The 20,053-nt window shown below is 40.0% G+C and overlaps 1 protein-coding gene across 3 annotated transcripts in view; it reads right to left on the reverse strand.

Annotated features, from left to right (window-relative positions):
- The window catches only part of LOC102443965 (endoplasmic reticulum aminopeptidase 2), a 43,265-nt gene extending 25,187 nt beyond the window's left edge, over nucleotides 1-18,078 (reverse strand). The window contains exons 1-10 of one of the 3 annotated variants that reach the window (XM_075932098.2): nucleotides 17,966-18,078; nucleotides 15,911-16,568; nucleotides 13,964-14,102; nucleotides 12,563-12,697; nucleotides 12,083-12,203; nucleotides 7,178-7,332; nucleotides 6,049-6,162; nucleotides 4,889-5,020; nucleotides 1,420-1,551; nucleotides 456-524 (exon numbers count right to left, since the gene is read on the reverse strand). In XM_075932098.2, the coding sequence (XP_075788213.2) occupies nucleotides 456-524; nucleotides 1,420-1,551; nucleotides 4,889-5,020; nucleotides 6,049-6,162; nucleotides 7,178-7,332; nucleotides 12,083-12,203; nucleotides 12,563-12,697; nucleotides 13,964-14,102; nucleotides 15,911-16,434 (1,521 nt within the window). In that variant the 5' untranslated portion in view covers nucleotides 16,435-16,568; nucleotides 17,966-18,078. Of the gene's footprint in view, nucleotides 1-455; nucleotides 525-1,419; nucleotides 1,552-4,888; nucleotides 5,021-6,048; nucleotides 6,163-7,177; nucleotides 7,333-12,082; nucleotides 12,204-12,562; nucleotides 12,698-13,963; nucleotides 14,103-15,910; nucleotides 16,569-17,928 lie in introns of all 3 variants that reach the window. The other 2 variants (XM_014571310.4, XM_075932099.2) reach the window with 2 other exon arrangements.
- Nucleotides 18,079-20,053: the final 1,975 nt, after the last annotated feature.

Consider the following 20,053-nt stretch of genomic DNA (forward strand, 5'->3'; position numbering starts at 1 on the left):
AAATTCTTGTATGCATTGTGGCCAATCTGTGCTCAGACACCTGTGTATTTCTGGAATATTCCAGAATAAAAATGGAGCATGCAATAACAGCATTCAGAAAAAGACCAATTGACCAATAATCTGTTGTCTAGCAAGTGACATTCAAAGCCATTCCTTTCTTCTAAATTTTGTCTCTTTTTTGTTTTTTTAATTCACTCTTCCTCATGGCAAACATATCTCTAGTGAATAAAGCAAGTGACAAGCTCCACTGCACTACAGTTTAGATCCAGGATACACATTTAGTAAATGCAACATATCTAGAACTACTTTCTCAGAGTCTGAGTGCATCAAGTCAAGGACAAGCTGAGCAGTTACCAGTCTGAAGAATGGAGATGCAAGTTTTGTTTTCTAAGCCCTACAATCAGCAGTCGGCCATCTTGTCTGTCTGATGCTTTACCTTCCAATAATTTACTTACTGTGTTGCCAAGGGGCCTAGAAGCTGTATAGCAAAAGTTGCCAGAAGAGAAATCACTTTCAGAACATGTCTGTAAAACATAAAAGAAAGGTGAATCCTAACATATTTAACATGGTTTCAGAAGAGTTCATTTAAAAAAAATCAAAGAGACCAATCAAATAACTTAATACATTTGAAGTTACAAATGCCATTCACTAAACAAAAGGCTACTAATGACAGATCCTCACCAATGTTTCTTACTGTCTCATTTGAGCATATTGAGTAGGTATGTTTGTACAAGGATAAGTTTACCAGTGACAAACAACATATCTATATATTTGCAACTGCTGCACATGTTTATTGTTTATATATAAATTAAAAAAGAAAGAGTGTATCTGTCTAGGTGTCTGTCTGCAAGTCCATTTGTTTAAGAACTCCTCCTAAACAGTAAGAACCAGGGACACCAAATTTGGTATGCAACTTCTTCTTCTCTTAACTTAAAGCAAGGTCAGAGTTTGGGTATGCCAGGACAAATGGAAGCCCTGGCAAAGGGACAGTTTTCTATAACATGCAAAGGGAGAGGCTGCTTCTGGAGGGATGCAATAAGGAAAGTGGCCACTGTGGATAGTGAACCTGCAGGGGAGAGCTAACATGCAGAGTGTCCATTGGGGGCACCACCAAGGGAGTGGCCAACAGGGCTGGTGCTCTACCACTTGCCTGCCAGCATACTGGTGAGTAGCTCCCTTGCCCCAAACCCTTTCCCTCCCTCTGGCCCTTGGCCACAATGCCTTGGGGTGAAGGGAGAGAACAGGCCCCAAGAGGGCTGGGAGGGTGACCGGGGGAGGGAGAAGAGAGACTAGGCCCTTGGCCCCCAACTCTTGCACCCTCCCCCCACATCCTCAAGGACCAAAGCCCTCCCTGACAGACTCAGGCAATGTCAGGTAAGTCTGCTAATATAACATATTTCAGCAACAAACAGAACGTGCATTGGCCATGCTGTTCCACAAGTCATCATTCTTTGCATTTGTGTAGCTGTATGTCTTCAAGTAGTGAATTATTCCTTTTTGAAACACCTCCTCCGATAGGAAATCTTTGAGCATCTTCAAAATACAAGCTCCCTAAAATAGGGAAATAGCAAATATTCAAATAAATTTTTTATTGCATTCCTTTACTCATGTGTTGTTTAGTCAGTGATGGTTAAATTAAGAGCTTAAAGTATATTGCTAACCTGGTATGAACAGAACAATTGCTTCAGAGATATGCACTGAATATTTTCGTTAGCCAGGTGAAAATGGGTATTCAAGACATGATGCCCAAAGACATACTCGTCATCTCTTTGGAGCATTCTGAAATGTAACAGCTACCATGGAGACCTATTTAAGGTTACCGGATAATTTAAAAAATATACTGGACACACTTGATCTCGGATGGGGGTGGGGACTGACTGGGAGGGGAACAGGGCTTGCTGGGAGGAGGTGGTGGGGAGGGGGGGAGGGAGCAGAATGACCAGCAAGAAGCAGGACTGGGCAGGATGGGGTTGGGGGGAGCGGAACTGGCCAGGGGAGATCAGGTGAAGGAACCAGCCAGCGGGAAGCAGGGCTGGCTGGGAGGGGGTTGGGGGTGGATTGGGGGGAGAAACCAGTCAGCGGGGAGCAGGGTTGGCCCAGGCACATGCAGATCCCAGGTCAGTACCTGTCCTGCACATGGTCCCAGTGGGGCTCACAGGCGAGTCTGGCCCCGAGGATTCCATCCCGCCCTGGCTCTGCCCCCCTCCTCTCTACTGTGTAGTTGCGTACTGACTGCCTGCCTGGCAGTGTGAGCGTGTCTACCAGCCAGGCAGTACGCAACTACGTACTGATACTCATGATAATAATAAAAAATTAATTAGAAAATAATGGACATTTATATGTCCGGTATTTTCTCAATTTGTTTCCCAGACAGAAAGCTCAAATTCCGGACTGTCCAGTTCAAAACTGGACACCTGGCAACCCTAGACCTATTGGATTCTGGCAGTCAGGTCACTGGTAGTTAGCATAGCACAGAAGTGTTGAAATGTATTTGTAATATAGTTTTTGCCACTGTCTGATTTCAGTGCTCTCATACAATGTGAAAGGGTATCCCCCCTCATCCCAAAGAAAGTTGAATTGTCTCTATTGATAATAACCAAGGTTCTGTAATTTTGTATCTGACAGTGAATTCTACAGACAAAAAACTGCAAATATCTAGAAGTCATTAATGACAAATTTTCAGTACCAGCAAATGGATTCTCGATTCACTGACTTTGGATTTTAGACAAAAGAACAGCTATATTACAATAACGGGGATTAAAAATCTTGCTCGTGTATCTGTATACAGCCATATTGACTCTGGTTAATATTATAGTTAAGATTGTTCTACAATGAGATAACAAAAACACACGCCTTGTCACTTGGTTAGCTTTTCATTTGAAGGACCTCAAAATTCTTTATAAACTCCAATTAACTTTTTAGTACTAAAGAGTGTACATGCATGTTTGGGTAATTAACTAATTTAAACAGCTATTAAATAGACTGATTAATAAACTTAAATCAAGAGTTCACACAAATTCACATTAGTATTCTATCAGATTCCAGTGGGGATCAGATGCTGATCTGACATAGTGAAGGAATTCTGTATAAAGAGTAAATGCCAATGCTACATAAATTAATTTCTTTTATTGCTTGGGATAATAACAATCAATTATGCTGTAATTTAATATTGTTAATATAAATATCATAGACGTATACCATAAACCAAGTAATGTTGTTACTACTTCTGTCATATGTATTTAAAGCATCCTCTGCTTTGGTCTCTGGATATATTGAAACTTTACTCCCAAACAGTTGTTAAATACCTATGTATTGGCTATTGACCTTATTCTCTTGGAATCCCCAACAGAAGCCCAGCACTGGAGTTTCCAGTTCTTCAGCTCCTCAAAGCAGAGGAAGCTTGAAGTTAGTGAAGAACAGGGCTACTGTGTTGACTGAAAAGCCTTCTTGACTTCACATGTCTTTTATAAGTTTCAGAAAGAACTTGGGCCTTGTACTGGTGCAACTGTCCTGTGTAGACAACTTAATGTGAATTTAAACCAATATAGTTTTAAAAGTGCTAACTCCTTTGTGGACACTCCAATTTTAATATAGGAACCACTTACTTCCGATGGTCTTAAATCTATTGAAAATTAGTTAAGTCAAATGGAAAGAAGCAACTTAAAGTAAAATTATTGATTTAAACTCTATTTTATTCAATAACTGGTTTAAGTTAAACTGGTGCAACTTTCCAGGGTAGCCTACACTGAGAAGCCAGGGTAGGCTTTAGTTTTGGTTGCCGCTGCAAAATAAATAAATAAATAAAATGAATAAGGAGCACCCGACAGCCTGTTTTCCTTCAAGGATACTTTATAAGGATCAACCATGTGTGTTAGCATGGCCACAGAACCATAGATTATGTGACTGGATTGGCCATTTTACTCCTCTTGTTGCCTGCACTCTAGTTTAAGCTGCTGAGATGGGATGACACTGCCAGCCAATTAACATATAAACTGGAAGTTCAAACTAGTAAAATATTATATATCAAATAAAATGCAACAGCTATTTCATTGTTGCCACATCATCTCAAGGGATCTAAGGAGGACAGGAAACAGAACAATATGAATCCACACTTACAATGACTGGTTAAGAAAGTAATTTAGTATAAAAAAAAAATCACACCGTTCTCATTAGTGTTTGCTTTCTATACTCATGATTTCTTCTAAAACAAAATCAGAATGTTCTTTCAGGAGTGCAACCGGCAGGATAAGTTGCATGTTACACATAACTCTTTGGTGAAGCAAATACTGTCCACACAGGAGTACTGCAGTAGGCTCAGGAATTAGGGTTGTTCTGCTATATCTTGGTTGGGGCCAGGATCGATAAGCCTGTGAAACATCCTATCCATGCCCTATTTGTAATATAAAGTGAGGTTCCATCCACAGCAATTCAGAGCTGTGTGTTGAAGATGGGGCAGGATGTGGCTACATTGATGCACTGGCCAACACTTCTACAGATGGTGCGGAGAGGAGAATGCGGCTGGATTGGAAGGTTAACATACCACGAGATGGACTGGTATAAAGGGAATAATGTCTTAACACATATGCAATTCTTATTGAACTCTCCTGTACACCGCCCATGTATTCAGACCAAACATGGGCCAGGATTTCACCTTAGTTATTATTAGTGAGTAACCTTGTGTGACCAGAGCCAAGGGGTTAGCAAAATGGAACCATAATAAATCCATTCATGGGAGGTTAGAAAAAATGTAGAGAGCCAGTGTGAAATTGGTCATCATACTTCAAAATTCACAGTTTTCCCTCCAAATTCCTCACTTTCAGGTTGCTTAGACTTTCAAGTATCATGGCTGCAAAAAATCTTTTTGCATTCATGAACTGATATACAGTACCTTGTCATAGGATACAGTATCAAACATTTCCTTTATTTGAATAGGCGTTTCTGCTGGGTTGGAGATTGGATGAGATGAATTTAATGAATCCCTTGCAATTGCACCAAAACATACATTCTGAAAGTAATCCTCCTGTGGGATGTAAGGACAATTATCACCTTCTAGATAGGATATGTATCAAACAGGTACACATACAATGTAAATACTGAAAACCTCATTCAAAAACCTCTTCCTGGGCATAATGATCAAGTGCAACTCCTGCAAGAAAAGATTCAAACTATACTGCTATTTTTGCTTCACATTTAAAATACCTAAAATTTGCATACTTTGCACAAAAAACCTTGCAAAAAAACCCATTTTACTTCCTAACAAAAACAGATCTGATACAAATTCTCAGATCCAAACTCCCCAATATGTCAGTGAAAATAATGACCATCATAATCTAAGTTCAGATCCAATACTGGCCTCTATTAGAGTGGAGCATAGGCTCTGCTGTAATTAAAGGTGAATTGTTCATGAAGGGCTGAATCCAGTTTGAGTGTTCATAATTCACAAAATAATTTTGCAAATTTGGCCTCTAATAATTTCTAGGGAGAGCAAATAGTTGTTATATGCTAAATAATTTTATGCATATAGTGTGCCAGCATAATCCATGATTGAATAAAAGCAGGTGTCTGGAAATTATGTAGAAAATTAAAAAATAGGCAAATTCAAGGTTTGAGTTTCGAGATAAATTCAATTGTGAGTTGTGAACAAATATGAGAAGCTTTTGCCTCAAGTATATTTTTTTCAAAATAATGTTTGTCTCCAGAAAAAATGCCTTCTCAACCATAACTATATTGTGTAAATGCTATAATGCAACATACCACATAGATTCTTAGCTTTTAGTGGAATCCTTTTTAAAAGAAGAACATTGCTTAGATTTAGGAAAGAGAGATATAATAGGGGTTACAAAGAAAAATGAGAATAAATTTTACTACAAAAATGTGCAAACAGACCAGGCATTAATTCTAAAGATATATTGCTATTCTAAACTTCAGATGCTCTCTTTGCTAACACTTTTGTAGACAATACATTTTATTGTATTTTTCTGATAGTGACCTGTTTTTCAACAGAACCCAACAGAGAAAAAGGATTAGCAAGATAGCAATATTACTTACAATCTGCAGCTCTGAGTATGTAGCATTAATAGATACCAACTCCATGAATCTGGCAAAACCTTCATTTAGCCAAATGTCGTTCCACCATTCCATAGTAACCAGATTACCAAACCACTAAAAGAAAAATTCTAAAGTAAACAAAAGGTAAAATGAAACTTGGCAATTGCTATTTTTAACAAGGGAGCTTTTCCTTAAGTTCAGGCACATTAGTGTGCTTTATTAAGATCAAAGTTGATTTACACAAAGAAAACTTGAACAAAACAAAAAAAGGACAAAACCAGAATTTAATGAAATATGATAAGAAATGTTAGATTTTTATTTCTGAATCTACGTGCATTTTTTTAAAAAAAAGCTATTCTATATTCTGTCACACTATAAATCAAAGGAAGCAAAAGTTTGAATTGACATGGAGGATGAAATAGCTTATTACTTCTGAGAGTAGACCCTCTAATGAGCATTGCAACATCTTGTTAGAGAGCATGGGAGAAGCTTACACTCCTATTACTTGCTTACTACATCTGTTCTGTGAATTAATTGAATGCTTCATTTTCAATGCTATTTGGCTCACAAACACATTCATAGTTATTCCCCCTTTTTACTATTTTTTAAGCTTTGAAAATAAGAAAAGTCAACATTTACTAATACATGCAGCCACCATAATAAAAAGAAGCCTGAGAGTGTTTTTGGATTTAAATATTTGTAAGTTGACAAGGAAGCAAGAATTGACAGGATTTTTTTTTTAAGTTAAGGGACTAAATTCTGCTTGCATTTACAAATGTCAGTCTGGAATAACTCCTCTGAAATCAATGGAGTTACTCCAGCTTGCCACTGGCATAATGGAGAGCTAAAATTTGTCCTAAATGCTTTCACTTAGCACTCTAAATTCTACTACAGAAAGGTACCTTAATAAATAATGTTGATTACTATTATTATTATTATTATTATTACTCACAATCCTTCTCCCTTCTAAGTCATTTGTTCTCTTGGCTACATGCATAACATTAATACTGTTAAAGCTCTTTAGATTGTCTGTACTTCAGCCTTAGCTTTTAACTACCCTCTCTATATGAGTGGCTTGTTTTTCAGGGTTACAAAAAAGCAATCTAAGTTAAATTCAGAAAAAAGTTACCTGATGTGCTAACTCATGGCCTATCACCTTTGTGACCCACAGTTTGTCGAATGCCGAGGAGGTCTTGGGATCATAGAGCAGTGAAGTTTCTCTATATGTGATGAGACCCCAATTTTCCATAGCTCCTGATTGGAAATCAGGGATAGCAACAAGATCTAAGGTGTAAAATAAAGGCTGTGTTATTACTGAGTACAGTATTAACTTTTCAAGTTCTTTGTTGTGGACAAGTTCAATGATCACGTGTTCTTTCCCAAACTCAGTGCAATCACATCCATTGACTCTGGTCAGACCTTCAGAGAAGAAAGGGAGAGAAAGTGGGAAAGACAGGGACAAATCAACTTTCAAGATTCAAAACAAGACTCCTCTTTGATGAGTATAGCAGTGGAATAACATGAGCCCCTTTTAATTGGAGAAGGAACTGTAGGCTGGATAAATAAGCATTACAGTCAAGATACATTTGCTAGCAAAGCCGATGCTAGAATCTGACAGAGACACAACTTTTTTTGCTTTACTTTTCTTCCTTATTTTTAAATGGATATCAGAGAGACACCAGATTTTAGTAATAAAATACAGGCCTACCATCCAGAAAGCTGTCTCCAGCTCTGCTTCCTGTGTAATCTTACAGCAAGAGTGGGAAAACTTTTTGGATTGTGGCTACTAATTCTCAGAAAAATCTGTTGGGGTCCATACACAAGAGAGAAGCAAAACAAAAACAAAAACCACCCTCACTGACGTGGTCCCTGACTGAGGAAAAGGAAGACACCACATTCTCCTCCCACACCAGAGCCTAAGGAGGACCGTGTACTCCAGCCCTGCAGTGGGGCAGCAGGGGCACTGGAGTGTCAGCACGGGTTCTCCCCATGCTGCAGGGGATGCCCTGAGCCTCCAGGGCCGGATCCAGGTAAGCCAGGGGTCCCATCCAGCCCCCCTCTCCCCACAGGCTTACGGTTCCCCACCCCTGCCCTACAGGGAAGAAAGATGGCTCTGTGAATAAAGGCCCTGGAGTGGGATTTAGAAAAACTGAGGGTTCTTTCCCTAGCTCTGTCATAAATGACCTTGGGAAAATCAATTAATTTCTTTCTGCCTGAGCTCCTCACCTGTATAATGGTGATATTAACTATACTTCTTTATCCCACAAGCATGTTGAGAATAAATTCATCCATATTAGTGAACAGCTATATTATTGTGGTGATAAGCACCATAGGAAAGCCTAGAAATAAATATTCATATACACAATCAGTGTAGGGGCAAGCTGAGACCATACAGCAAGCAAAATATCTACATTTGAGTATTGCACTTGGCCCTGAACCACTGGGCTGGGTTGGGCAGTTGCAGAAACTCAGATCTTCCAGTTTGCTCCCTGCTAATTTTCTCCCTCTGTTGGGAGCTGCCACTGTTGCACACTCCTACAGAACTATTTACCCAACCGCATGCAAGGCCTGAAAAATACTGCTGGTCAGAAAACAAACTACTACAAACCATGCACCCTTGTACACTCTGTGTGTGTTACCTGCTTGAAATGCAAATGCCTTACCATCAGCTCTATAAATCCGGATTACATTTACACATTCAGGTGGTCCTTTCTAGCAAAGCAATTCAATTGACAAACATGCTAGGTCATCCTATAGCTCTCATAGTAAACAATTTTGTAAAATATAATGTTGGAAGTTTACTTTTTCTATTCAGATTGACTTGTCTTACATTAAAAAGTGTACATCTTGTATAAGAGAGAGGGACTTGTCAAAAACAAAACAAAATCTCCAAATATTATGAGACTTCCAGGCAGGAAAGGAAAACCAAAACATGTATGAAAGAACATTATCTGCATAAGGAAGATTATTTGTCAGGGATGAATGATCTGCTTCTTGCCAAACCATTAGAATGCATCATGAGCTTTTAATATTTATAATCTCATTTGCAAGCTAGCTCCATATTTGACATGAGTAATAAAAAGGTCCACTACAAAGACACTTTTTAGCTAATGCTCTTCCAAGTAAAATGCTAACTAAAGGCTGCCCTTGTTCTGAGTACTTCTGCTGCTGAATCTCTTTGGTCTGCCTCTCCCTGTCACTTTGCTCTGGTTGCTCTTCAGAGTTGTTTTCTGTCTCCATAGCTCTTGCAGGCAGGGAGAGGAAGAGATCCTCTCATGCATCTTGTTCTTCTGTAATTTTTCAGTGTCTGTTGATAGAATATGGTTCTGAATTCATTATTTACTTGATTTCAGCATTGCTTTCCCTTTGGAAAATCCAATCCTGATTTAATGGCTAATTGCACTGTGGTACAATAGTCTTTAAAAAAAAACCCTAAACTATTTTAATTATGAAAGAGCACAACAGAGTTGAAATGCTGAGTCACATGCTGTGAAACCATACACTTGGGAGTCACAAAGGACTCCCTGTGAAGTTACTGCTGATCACTGCTGTGGGTCAATCAAAGAAGAGACTGAACCCAAAGAATTCCTCTCAGGTTTTACACAGAGCTCAGTATAATTCTAGAAACCTCTATTTCAGGGATCCCCAATCTGTGGAGTGCACCCTTCTAGGAATGGCCAGGGATGCAGCGGAGCCATCCAGCACCATTTGGCCCTCCGGTTCCTGCTCTTGGCCATAGGACCCTGGCTCCCACTCTTGGGCACTGGTCCCAGCCCAGGGAATGCAGACACATTCCCTTAGTGGTAAATAGAGTTGCCAGGTGTCCGGTTTTGAACCAGACAGTCCAGTATTTGAGTTTTCTGTTTGGGAAATAAATTGAGAAAATATAAATGTCCGGTATTTTCTAAATAAGATGTAATGTAATTGTGATGTAATGTCAAGTGTGTCCAGTATTTTTGTTGAAACCATCTGGCAACCCTAGAAAGAGGGAGCAAAAGAGGTAAAGTTTGGACACTGCCACTCTATTCTCAAGAGTAAGCATTTGCAGGATTGGACACATACTTATGTACTTAGCAAGACTCGCGACCATGATTTATGAAGTTGCCACAACTAGGGACACAACAGGAGGATTTTTTAAATACAGTAAAAATCTGATTAGCCAAATTTCAATTACTGGAAACAGCTAGTTAACTGAAACAGGGGCCAGTGTGCTACAGTTTATTAACTACACTGAAAATTGCCTCAATTTAGATAATCTATTCATTTGTCTTCCCGGGCACTCACATAAACGATATTATGCTGTAATGGAATCTCAGATTCTCCAAGTTCTTTCATTTGCTCCTTTATTTCAAGAGGATAACTTCCCACTCCAATATTCTGCACAAATCTTGTATTTTGATTGTTCTCACATAGTCAAGCTACATTGTTAATTAAAGGCTTTCAGGTTTATCCAGGGTACAGCTCAGAGAATTTTGCTTTCATAAGGAAAAACATTTTGATTTCAGACAAACTATGCAGAAACCCATACGCACTCTATTTCAAAACAATCTTTCAAATAACATGTTGGCCTTTTGTAGCTAAAATACAATTTTGAATTGCTCACTCAGTTTTGTGAGAGAAAGAAGAAATTAAACCAATTTTGTCACTGAAAGAGTTATATATAGACTGTAATCAGCAATTCAGCAGATGACACTAAACTGGGGAAAAGGTAGATACACTTTAGGGTAGGAAGAGAGTTCAGAGTGACCTACATAAATTGGAGGATTGAGCCAAAAGAAATCTGATGAGGTTCAACAAGAATAAGTGCAGAGTCCTGCATTTAGGGCGGATGGGTCCCATGATCTACTACAAGCAGGGGACCGCCTGGCTAAGTGGCAGCTCTGCAGAAAAGGAAGTGGGGATTATAGTCTATGAGAAGCTGGATATGAGTCAACAATGTGCCCTTGTTGCCAATAAGTATAATAATATATTGGGCTGCATTAGTAAGAGCATTGCCAGCAGAGAGAGCAGGGGTGGGCCAGATCTGGCCCACCAAACAGGGTGATATGGCCTACAGAGGCCCTGCCGCTTCCCCGCTCCCTGGCCAATTAAGGCCTGAGGGGCAGGGGTAAGCACATGAAGTTTCCTCCACCCTGCCCCCACCCTTCAAGGAGAATGCAGTGCTTAGAAGTGCCATGCGCTCCTGGCAGGGCAAGAGGAGCTTTGCGTTCTCCCCCACCCCCAAGCCTTGATTGGCCTGGGGGGCAGAAGAGAGAAGACGTGAAGTCTCCTCCCACCCCTAGGGCCATGGGTGCCTAGAGGAACCTCTGGGAGGGAGCAAACGCATTCTGCCACACCCAGACCTATCATGGTCTGTGGGTGGGGAAGCAGGGAAATATCCTGGCCCTGCCCCTTCCACCTGAGGCCCCACCCTTATAGTGAAGCCCGGGGTAACTTCAAAAATTTCTGAAGTGGCCCCCAGCAAAAAATTATTGCCCACCGCTGAGATAGCGGGCAGTGATTATTACCCTCTATTTGGCACTGCTGAGGCCACATCTGGAGTACTGCATCCAGTTTTGCCCCTACCTCACTGCAGAAAGTATGTGGACAAATTGGAGAGTCCTGTGGACAGTAATGAAATTGAGTAGGGGACTAGTGCTAACGATTTATGAGGAGAGGCTGAGGGGACTGGGCTTATTGAGTCTTCAGAAGAGAAGAATGAGGGGGTTAGATAGCAGCCTTCAACTATCTGAAAAGGTGTTCCTAAGAGGATGGATCCAAGCTGTTCTCAGTGGTGACAGATGACAGAGACACCTCAAGTTGCAATGAGAGAGATCTAGTTTGGCCACCATGAAAAATTATTTCACTAGGAAGGAGGTAAAGCACTGGAATGGATTGCTTAGGGAGTGGTGAAATCTTCATCCTTAGAAAATTTTAAGGGAAAGCCCTGGCTGGGATGATTTAGTTGAAGCTGGTCCTGCTTTGCGCAAGGGATGATCTCCTGAGGTCTTTTCCAACCCCAATCTTCTGATTCAATTATTGTTGTTTGACTTACCCAGTTTTGGTAAGGGAAAGCTAATATTAAAGTACTTCTCATAAAATTCCAGTAGTTTCACTGCCGCTTCTAAGGCATAATGTGCTTGATTCCATTTGTCAGGTGATGCGTAGATGGATACCTGTGAAAATTAATTACAGCAGTGATTCCCAAAGTTCTTCATATTTGGATCAATTCCTTTCCTGACATCTCAATCACATACTTTCTCTGCAGCAACCTCAGCACTTGGTACTATGCAAAATTTTTATTATAAATGTTAGTAGGCAGAAAAACTGGAAATTAACTTGCTTTAATGCAATAAGTATAACTGTTTGGTTACATCAACTGATTTGTACCTGTGTTGTTTATTTCCCCTTCCTGGGTATATGACTTCACATTTTCAGTCTCTCTCCTCATTGCCTGTAAACCTCACTGCTCTAATAAATAATGTCAAGCCCTAAGGTAACCTAAATTATTGGCCATGCTGAAACCTGAACTCACCTTGATTCCTGATGATGTTGTAGTCTGCACAGACTTAAAATCACAAACTATGTAGGCTACAAGGTAAGTGCTCATTTTAACAGTGACTTCAAAATGATCTTCCAACAGACCTCCTTTGAGTTCAATTGTTTTAATCTGCAATAGGGAAAAAAGCAATGTTCTTTTATTAAAAATTCCCACAAACCGATAAATTGATACCATGAGTTAACTAAATAATGGATGGCAAGCCAAAATCAACCCAGAATTCAAAAAAGTTACATCAGGAAAAATTATTCATTATTCACATGCTGGGAGCATACACAATGTTCTAGACCCTGCACAAGGAAACACAATGGTAAAATCCCTGTGCCACAGAGCTTAAAGTTGTGGGCCCCAATGCTATAGCAGGATGGTCTTTCCTCTTTAAGGGTAGTGGTGGCCAAGAGCCAGTCTACTGTTCCTTTTTAAAAGCATGATTGTAGGCACAGTTCCTGAGTGATCTGGGGAATTTTAGTCCTGCAAGGTCATGTGACAGTCAGGAGCGCTACTGCAGTACATAAGGAAAATGTATGGCTTAGCTTAAAAGGCTGAAAGACCTGCAAGAAGGGGGAGCCCATTGCAGGAAAGCCTCAGGAGGAAAGCACTGTAAGAGACTGTGAAGCCCAAGAGGGAAGCCTATAAGGAGGGTGGACTGTGAAAATGGTGATAAAGGGCTGGAAGGAACTAGTGACTCTGGGGTAGGGGGATGAAAAATGTAAAGCTAAGCTGTTGTTTTAGATTAAGAAACCAGATCCCCCCAAAAGGTGAGTTGATTAGAAGGCTTCAGTTGTGGACATCTGATTGACTAAGGAAGAAGGTAAACTAAGCAGTGGATAAACCCAATGTCAAACTGGGTACACTGCTGCTGCACTTACGTAAGTGCTTAGATTTATACATATGAATAGTCCCTTTGATTTCAACGGAATTATGAAAATATATGTAGTTGAATATATTCATAAGGCTTTGCAGCACCATGTTGTATTTGGTCTATACTCTATTCTGTTTTATACAGGGTTAGTCTAAAATTTTCTTTCAACATTTTTTTTTCCTATGAAAAATTGAATTTTTGACTAAAGTATTTTCATGGAAAGGGTCTGCTTTCCTCAAAAAAGTTTTGATATTTCTTATCAGAAAACTGAAAACCTGAAAACTAACAACATTTCAGTTGATAAATTTCTAGGGTGTTTTTTTTTTGGATGAACATGTGATATTTTCTCTTGAAAATGCCACCTAACCATTGTTTTCATTTTTACCCACATTTTCAGCACGAAAAAATAAAAACATTTCCTGACCAGTACTTTAGTCAGTTAAAAATAAGAATTAGAAACTGAATATTCAGAGCTGTTATGTGATTGTATCACCAATCTTTTAACAGAATCTTACCTTTGGCATGTTGGACAATGCAATATGTTTTTTCTCTCTCCTTATTGTGATGGCAAATTTGGCTTTGAAAGATGGTTCATCAAAACATGGAAAAGCCATTCGTGCTGAGGTAGGCTCAAAATCTGTAGTGGCTATTATCCTGTGAGACATAATGCAGAAAAAAATATTTCCAAGTTTACATGAAATCAAGAGCGGCGAGGAGTCCTCTGGCACCTTATAGACTAACTGAAGTGTAGGAGCATAAGCTTTTGTGGGCAAAGACCCACTTTGTCAGATGCATGCCATCTGACGAAGTGGGTCTTTGCCCACGAAAGATTATGCTCCTACACTTCAGTTAGTCTATAAGGTGCCACAGGACTCCTCACCGCTTTTGCAGATTCAAACTAACACGGCTACCCCTCTGATACATGAAATCAAGAGAGAGACTAATTTTGGATCATAGCCTGCAATGGGTTTAGCCCTTGATCTAGCAAGTTTATAAGAATAAAGTTTCTAAACAGTACTGTTATGCTTTTTATTGGTTAAAATATGGCTCAAATACCAGTAAAATAATAGATTTTCTTGAATGTTTTGGGATCTCTGTCCACTTTGCTTCAGTATGAGCAGGGTAAGATTAATTCTTCAGGGAGTCCGGGGTTTTAGATTTTGTAGGGCCTCTAGGCTCCAAGGTGGAGCCAAAAATGAGATTTTCAGAATGAGGGAGATGCCTCCAGGTTAGGGTAGAAGGTTATGATGTGAGAGAGGGTGAGGACTCCAGCTTGGGGTATGGTGTGGGTTCTAGGCCAGGGCCCCCCAGTGATCCCTAAAATTGCATGCTTAGAGGATGGGGTGCCTCTTCTGCTGCAAAATAAGTGATGACCTAGGACAGGAGTTTTCAAACTTTGGGTCATGGCTTGTAAGGATAAGCCACTAGTTTGCCATTAGACACTTTGTTTACCTGAGCATTCGCAGGCAAGGTTGCATGCAGCTCCCAGTGGCTGCGGTACACCATTCCCGACCAATGGGTGCTGTGGGAAGTGGTGTAAGCTGGGCTACTGCTTCCCACAATTCCCACTAGCTAGGAACAGTGTGCCACGGCCACTGGGAGCTGTGAGTGGCCATGCCTGCAGATGCTCAGGTAAACAAAGCGTCTCGCAGCCAGCTAGCAGCTTACCCTTACAGCCGCAACCCAACGTTTAAAAACCCTTGGCCTAGGATTTTGAATAAAAAAACCTATACTTAGTAATACAAAACTTTGCTGCTATCATTTTTATCTGTTGCACCCCCAATGAATTGTTGCTCAGGGAGAGCTTTCCCCACCACTCACAGATAGCCACCTATTATTCCCCAGTGTATAATTCTTTGAGGCATCACATACCAGCTGCCATTCTTCCTCTGACTCAGGAGAACAGAGCCAGACTCACAGCAATAGCACTTGTAATTGGGCCATAAGGATTACTGCTGAGCCGAGCAACGCACACCATGCCCCAAGCCCAACTGAAGAGGAAACCCCTTATTACTGCTTTTTGTTCAAGGAGACCCCCCGACTGATTTTACACTGGTGGACCATCACTGACTTCAATGCAATTACTTCAGACCTATGTCTGCAGTGTGGCCCTCCCACTGAGCCACTTGCTTCTTAATTAGCATTTTCATTAAAAGTTTCATACACAGAAAGCTCAGGCTAATTGCTTTGCTTTCATACAAGTCACATCACAGGAAGACATCCAATTAACATTAAATAGTGAGAGAAGACAAAAGGTATTTATGCCTTGAGATCAGGGCATAAATACCTGTAAAACTTTATACAGTTTAGTTGTAGCTGTGTCAGCCCCAAGATACTAGAGACCTGAAGAAGAGCAGTGTGGCTTGAAAGTGTCTACCCCTCTCACCAGTAGAAGATGGTCCAATGAAAGATATTACCTTTCCCACCTTGTATCTCTAGAAAACTTCACACAGATTCCTTACCTTGTTTCCCCATCACGAGTTTTGTAAGTACTTTTGTAAAATCCATCAAAACCATCTGCCAGTTGTGCATGAAACTCTATGACAATCAGGTATCGCTGACCAGCTGTTAACACTTCAGGAGCCTGCAGGGCAATTTGCTCATGTGCAGGATGCTCTAAAACTTGAAGCTGTTTTCCTGGTTTCCTGGACTCCAAACCATCTTTGGGCAGAAGAACTGCACTGGTGATTTCAAGGCTTTTGCTGTGCAAGATGATAAAGCTAGTGTCCTTTCTCACAAGGATCTCTATCCTCTCCAGTCCAGTAAAATGTAGAGAAGAAAGATTAGGGTGGACACAGAGATCATATTGGATTGGGATTACCATATCAGGAAGCCTCAGCTTGTTCCAAGGAAATGGCTTGCTATTAGTAGAGAAATTCACATTGGCTTTACCTATCTGATGTTTAAATGAATAAATTCCCAGAGAATAAATGTGTAATAGCTGCAGCACTACTACCAATGAACATATTCTACAGAGACTAGTCATTGCAAAGATTATCCTCTTAGAACAAAAGAAAAAACTGTAGCTTCTTCTGGCTAAAACTTCCAGATCCTGAAAGTATTGTTTGCTTGGAATGCATCATGTACTGGCAGTAATGTAGTTTCCCAATGAATTCTCACCTAAAGAAAAATAAAACAGATATCTTAACTAAGAAAAGTCAGCCTTACTTGTTAAATCTTTAGCAGTAATAATCAAGCTTTCTGCACAAAACACACAGACAAGGATGGCTCAGGTTACATGTATTTAAATGGTTAAAATGACAACAGGTACTTAAAATGTGTGGGTATATCTACACTGAAATAAAAGACCCACAGCTGATCTGTGTCTGCTGACTTAGGCTCAAGGGGCTTGCCTGTAGGCCTATTAAATTGTGGTGTAGACGTTTGAGCTTAGGTTGGAGCATAGAGCTTGGCTTCAGCCCAAACCTGAAAGTCTACACTGTAACCGTATAACCCCACAGCCCAAACCCTACCAACCCAAGCCAGCTGACCCAGACCAGCCACAGCTACAACAGGGTCTTTCATCACACTGTCGATGTACCTGAAATGCCTCAGACAATTGTTTGAAAATACAATAAAGCCCCATTTCATCCAGGGACTATTTATGTGGTTGAAGTTAGATACTTGCTCAAGTTACCTTGCTGAATTGAAACCTAAATCAATATATCAAAATAAAAATACTATGTGGTTAATGTTTATATAAAAAATGATGTAGCAAGAAAAAAAACAATTCCCCATTTTGCCAACCTGCCTTTGATACTTGCTTTATTGTCAGCTTTCCTAAAAATCTACAGCTCACAGCAGGTCCTGAAGGTCAGCATATGAGGCAGAAAATTTTTGCATTTGTCTGGTATTATATTTGCAGGGGCCAAGAACTCGCACATCTATTTCCTCTTAAGAGACAGGGTTTGTGGAATAAGGTACTAACAGAAGCAAATCGTTTCTCACAGCAGGTCTTTATTTAGTGGTGTAATTTTAGCAGCTGCATACCAGACTGCTTGTACGGCCTACAACTGCTAAAATTGTCATTGGTGCCTGTCTATGAAACTGTTACTCTTCTTACCAAATTGCTCCCTTGTCCCCTTTATCAAAGTTAAGCTACAGGGAACTGATTGGAGGGCCCCTTCATAAAAGTTTAGAAAGTTACAAAAGAGAATTCTAGAGCTCTGTAAATAATAAACTTCCTAAAATAAGACTGTAATAAAAACGGAACACACATTTTTAAAATATGATTTGTTTATATTATCTTAAATTAAAAAAAACAGGCCAAAATAAATATTAAATCACTGAAAAATAGAATATTTCTGTGTGGTGCATACACCACATTGTTTAAAAGATGGCTGACGACTGTAATGAAAATAATTAAGAGCAGAAAAGTTATTACAGGTAGTTTCTACTAACAGCTTCTTCTTCAAGCACAGAATGAATCCTCTTTCCCACGCACAGCCCTTCCTCACCCCCCCGCCCCCAGCTCTCTTACATGATCCTTTTGGAATGTTTCTGTCTGATCACGGTACCTTTCCTGCAAAAACAGCTTTAGTTTTTTTTTAAAAGAAGCAAATGCACAGAAACGTCTGTATACCACTGTCTCCCATTTCCCTCTGCAGGCTTGAATTGTGCTGTCTTTATTTTCACTTTTGTTTTCATTCGGAGTCAGTCACCAGTAGGTTTCAAGATTATGTTCACCAAATACAGCTCATACTGATCATTTATCACAATTAACCCAGCCCAAGTATAATTTTTTCAGGCCCTGTACAAACTTGTAACATGGGCCCCCTCCACACTCACATATCATGATCCCTCATCCCTTACATACAATCTTATCAGCCATGGAAGAGGTTTTACTCTGAAATTACTGAAAAATACCCTTTTTCTATTTTTGTTTAACATAACATCCAGCCTGAGAGTCCTGCAAGTTTGATGACTATTTTGTAACTTTGAGTGTTGATTTCTTGATTTTTTTATTCTAATGAACCATATTTTCTAATTAGGCTAATTAAATTTGAAGAATTATTTTTCTGGCCTTTTTCATTGCAAAATCATGAATTAGCTCCCCAAAGTCAATATCTCTTAAGTTCACAATCACTAGACAAGGTAGCTTGATGGCTTCACTGTTCTTGCCCCATTGTAGAATGCCTACAGGTTTTGATGAATACTAGCTTGCTGAAATTTCTTTTAGCTTCTGCCACAGTCACTGGCAGTGTGCAAAAAGTACAGGCTATGCAAACTTTACTGGAAATGAATTGCAGTTGTTTTTTGTAAATATCATTTAATAAGTGGGAGTATACTTCATATTCTTTGAAGTACACGAAGATTTTTTTTCTCAAGTGCAACATTTCACAAGGAAATATCTCAGAAAGATACGCAGGATACTTATGAAGTTAACATTTAGAAGCTTCTTCCAGTTCCCCAGGTTCTAACATCACATATTTTAGGACTGAACAGAATGTAAAACAAATATTACTGGTTGTGTTGAATCTGTGCTGTAATTAGCAGATGATGTTATCCATGGGCAGTAGGTGAAGATAGGACTGGAAGCTCCCAGCCCCACCTCCAGCTGAGCTCCCTCTCCCCTCCCACAGGAGCCAAGCCATCTCTCTGCCACCCCAACCATGGAGAGAGGAGAGGCCCTGGAGCACTGGGGAGGTGGGGCAGCGTGTGGCTCCAGCCTACTTGGCCCTGAAGCTTGGGGGCAGAAACACTCCCTCCCCAGTATACCTATAGTAGGTGTTCTTGAGGTAGAGTGTGGGCAGGACCAGGCTGGCGGTTTGGAAAGACTGTTCCTTCCCCGCCTAGGATGCCAACCACCCATGACATTGTCCAGAGTTGCATCAAAAACATTCCTTCAGAATAAAGAGTCTGGTTCATTTTCAGATATGGTAGAACACGATTCCTCAGGCTCAGATGTCTTATGAAATCTTTTCCATTTCATTCCTCATTTCTTGGGCAATAGTGTCGAAATTCCAATATAAAATCCACCGAGTAGAAAAGATAGGAAGTATGGCAAGAGACCACCTTTGCTTAACCAGATCTTAAATGATCTAAAAATAAAAAAGAAGTCATATAAAAAGTGGAAAATAGGTCTAATTACAAAGGATGAATATAAGCAAATAACACAACCTAGATAGAGCTACTATACGGTAGGTGCATAACTGGCTGGATAACCATTCTCAGAGAGTAGTTGTGAATGGTTCACTGTTGTGCTGGAAGGGCGTAATTACTGTGGTTCTGCAGGGATCAGCTTTGGGACCCATTCTGTTCAATTTCTTCATCAACGATTTAGATATTGACATAAAGAGTATGCTTATTAAGTTTGCAAATGATATAAAGCTGGGAGGGGTTGCCAGTGTTTTGGAGGATAGGGTCAAAATTCAAAATGATCTGGACAAACTGGAGAAATGGTCTGAGGTAAATAGGATGAAGTTTGATAAGGACAAATGCAAAGTACTCCACCTAGGAAGAACAATCAGTTTTACATATGCAGAATGGGAAGTGACTGTCTAGGAAGAGTACTGCAGAAAGGTATCTAGGGGTCATAGTGCACCACAAGCTAAATATGAGTCAATAGGGTGACACTGTTGCAGAAAAAACAAACATGATTCTGG

Source organism: Pelodiscus sinensis, chromosome 6 (genome assembly GCF_052426305.1).
Source record: "Pelodiscus sinensis isolate ZL-2025 chromosome 6, ASM5242630v1, whole genome shotgun sequence".
NCBI lineage: Eukaryota > Metazoa > Chordata > Testudines > Trionychidae > Pelodiscus > Pelodiscus sinensis.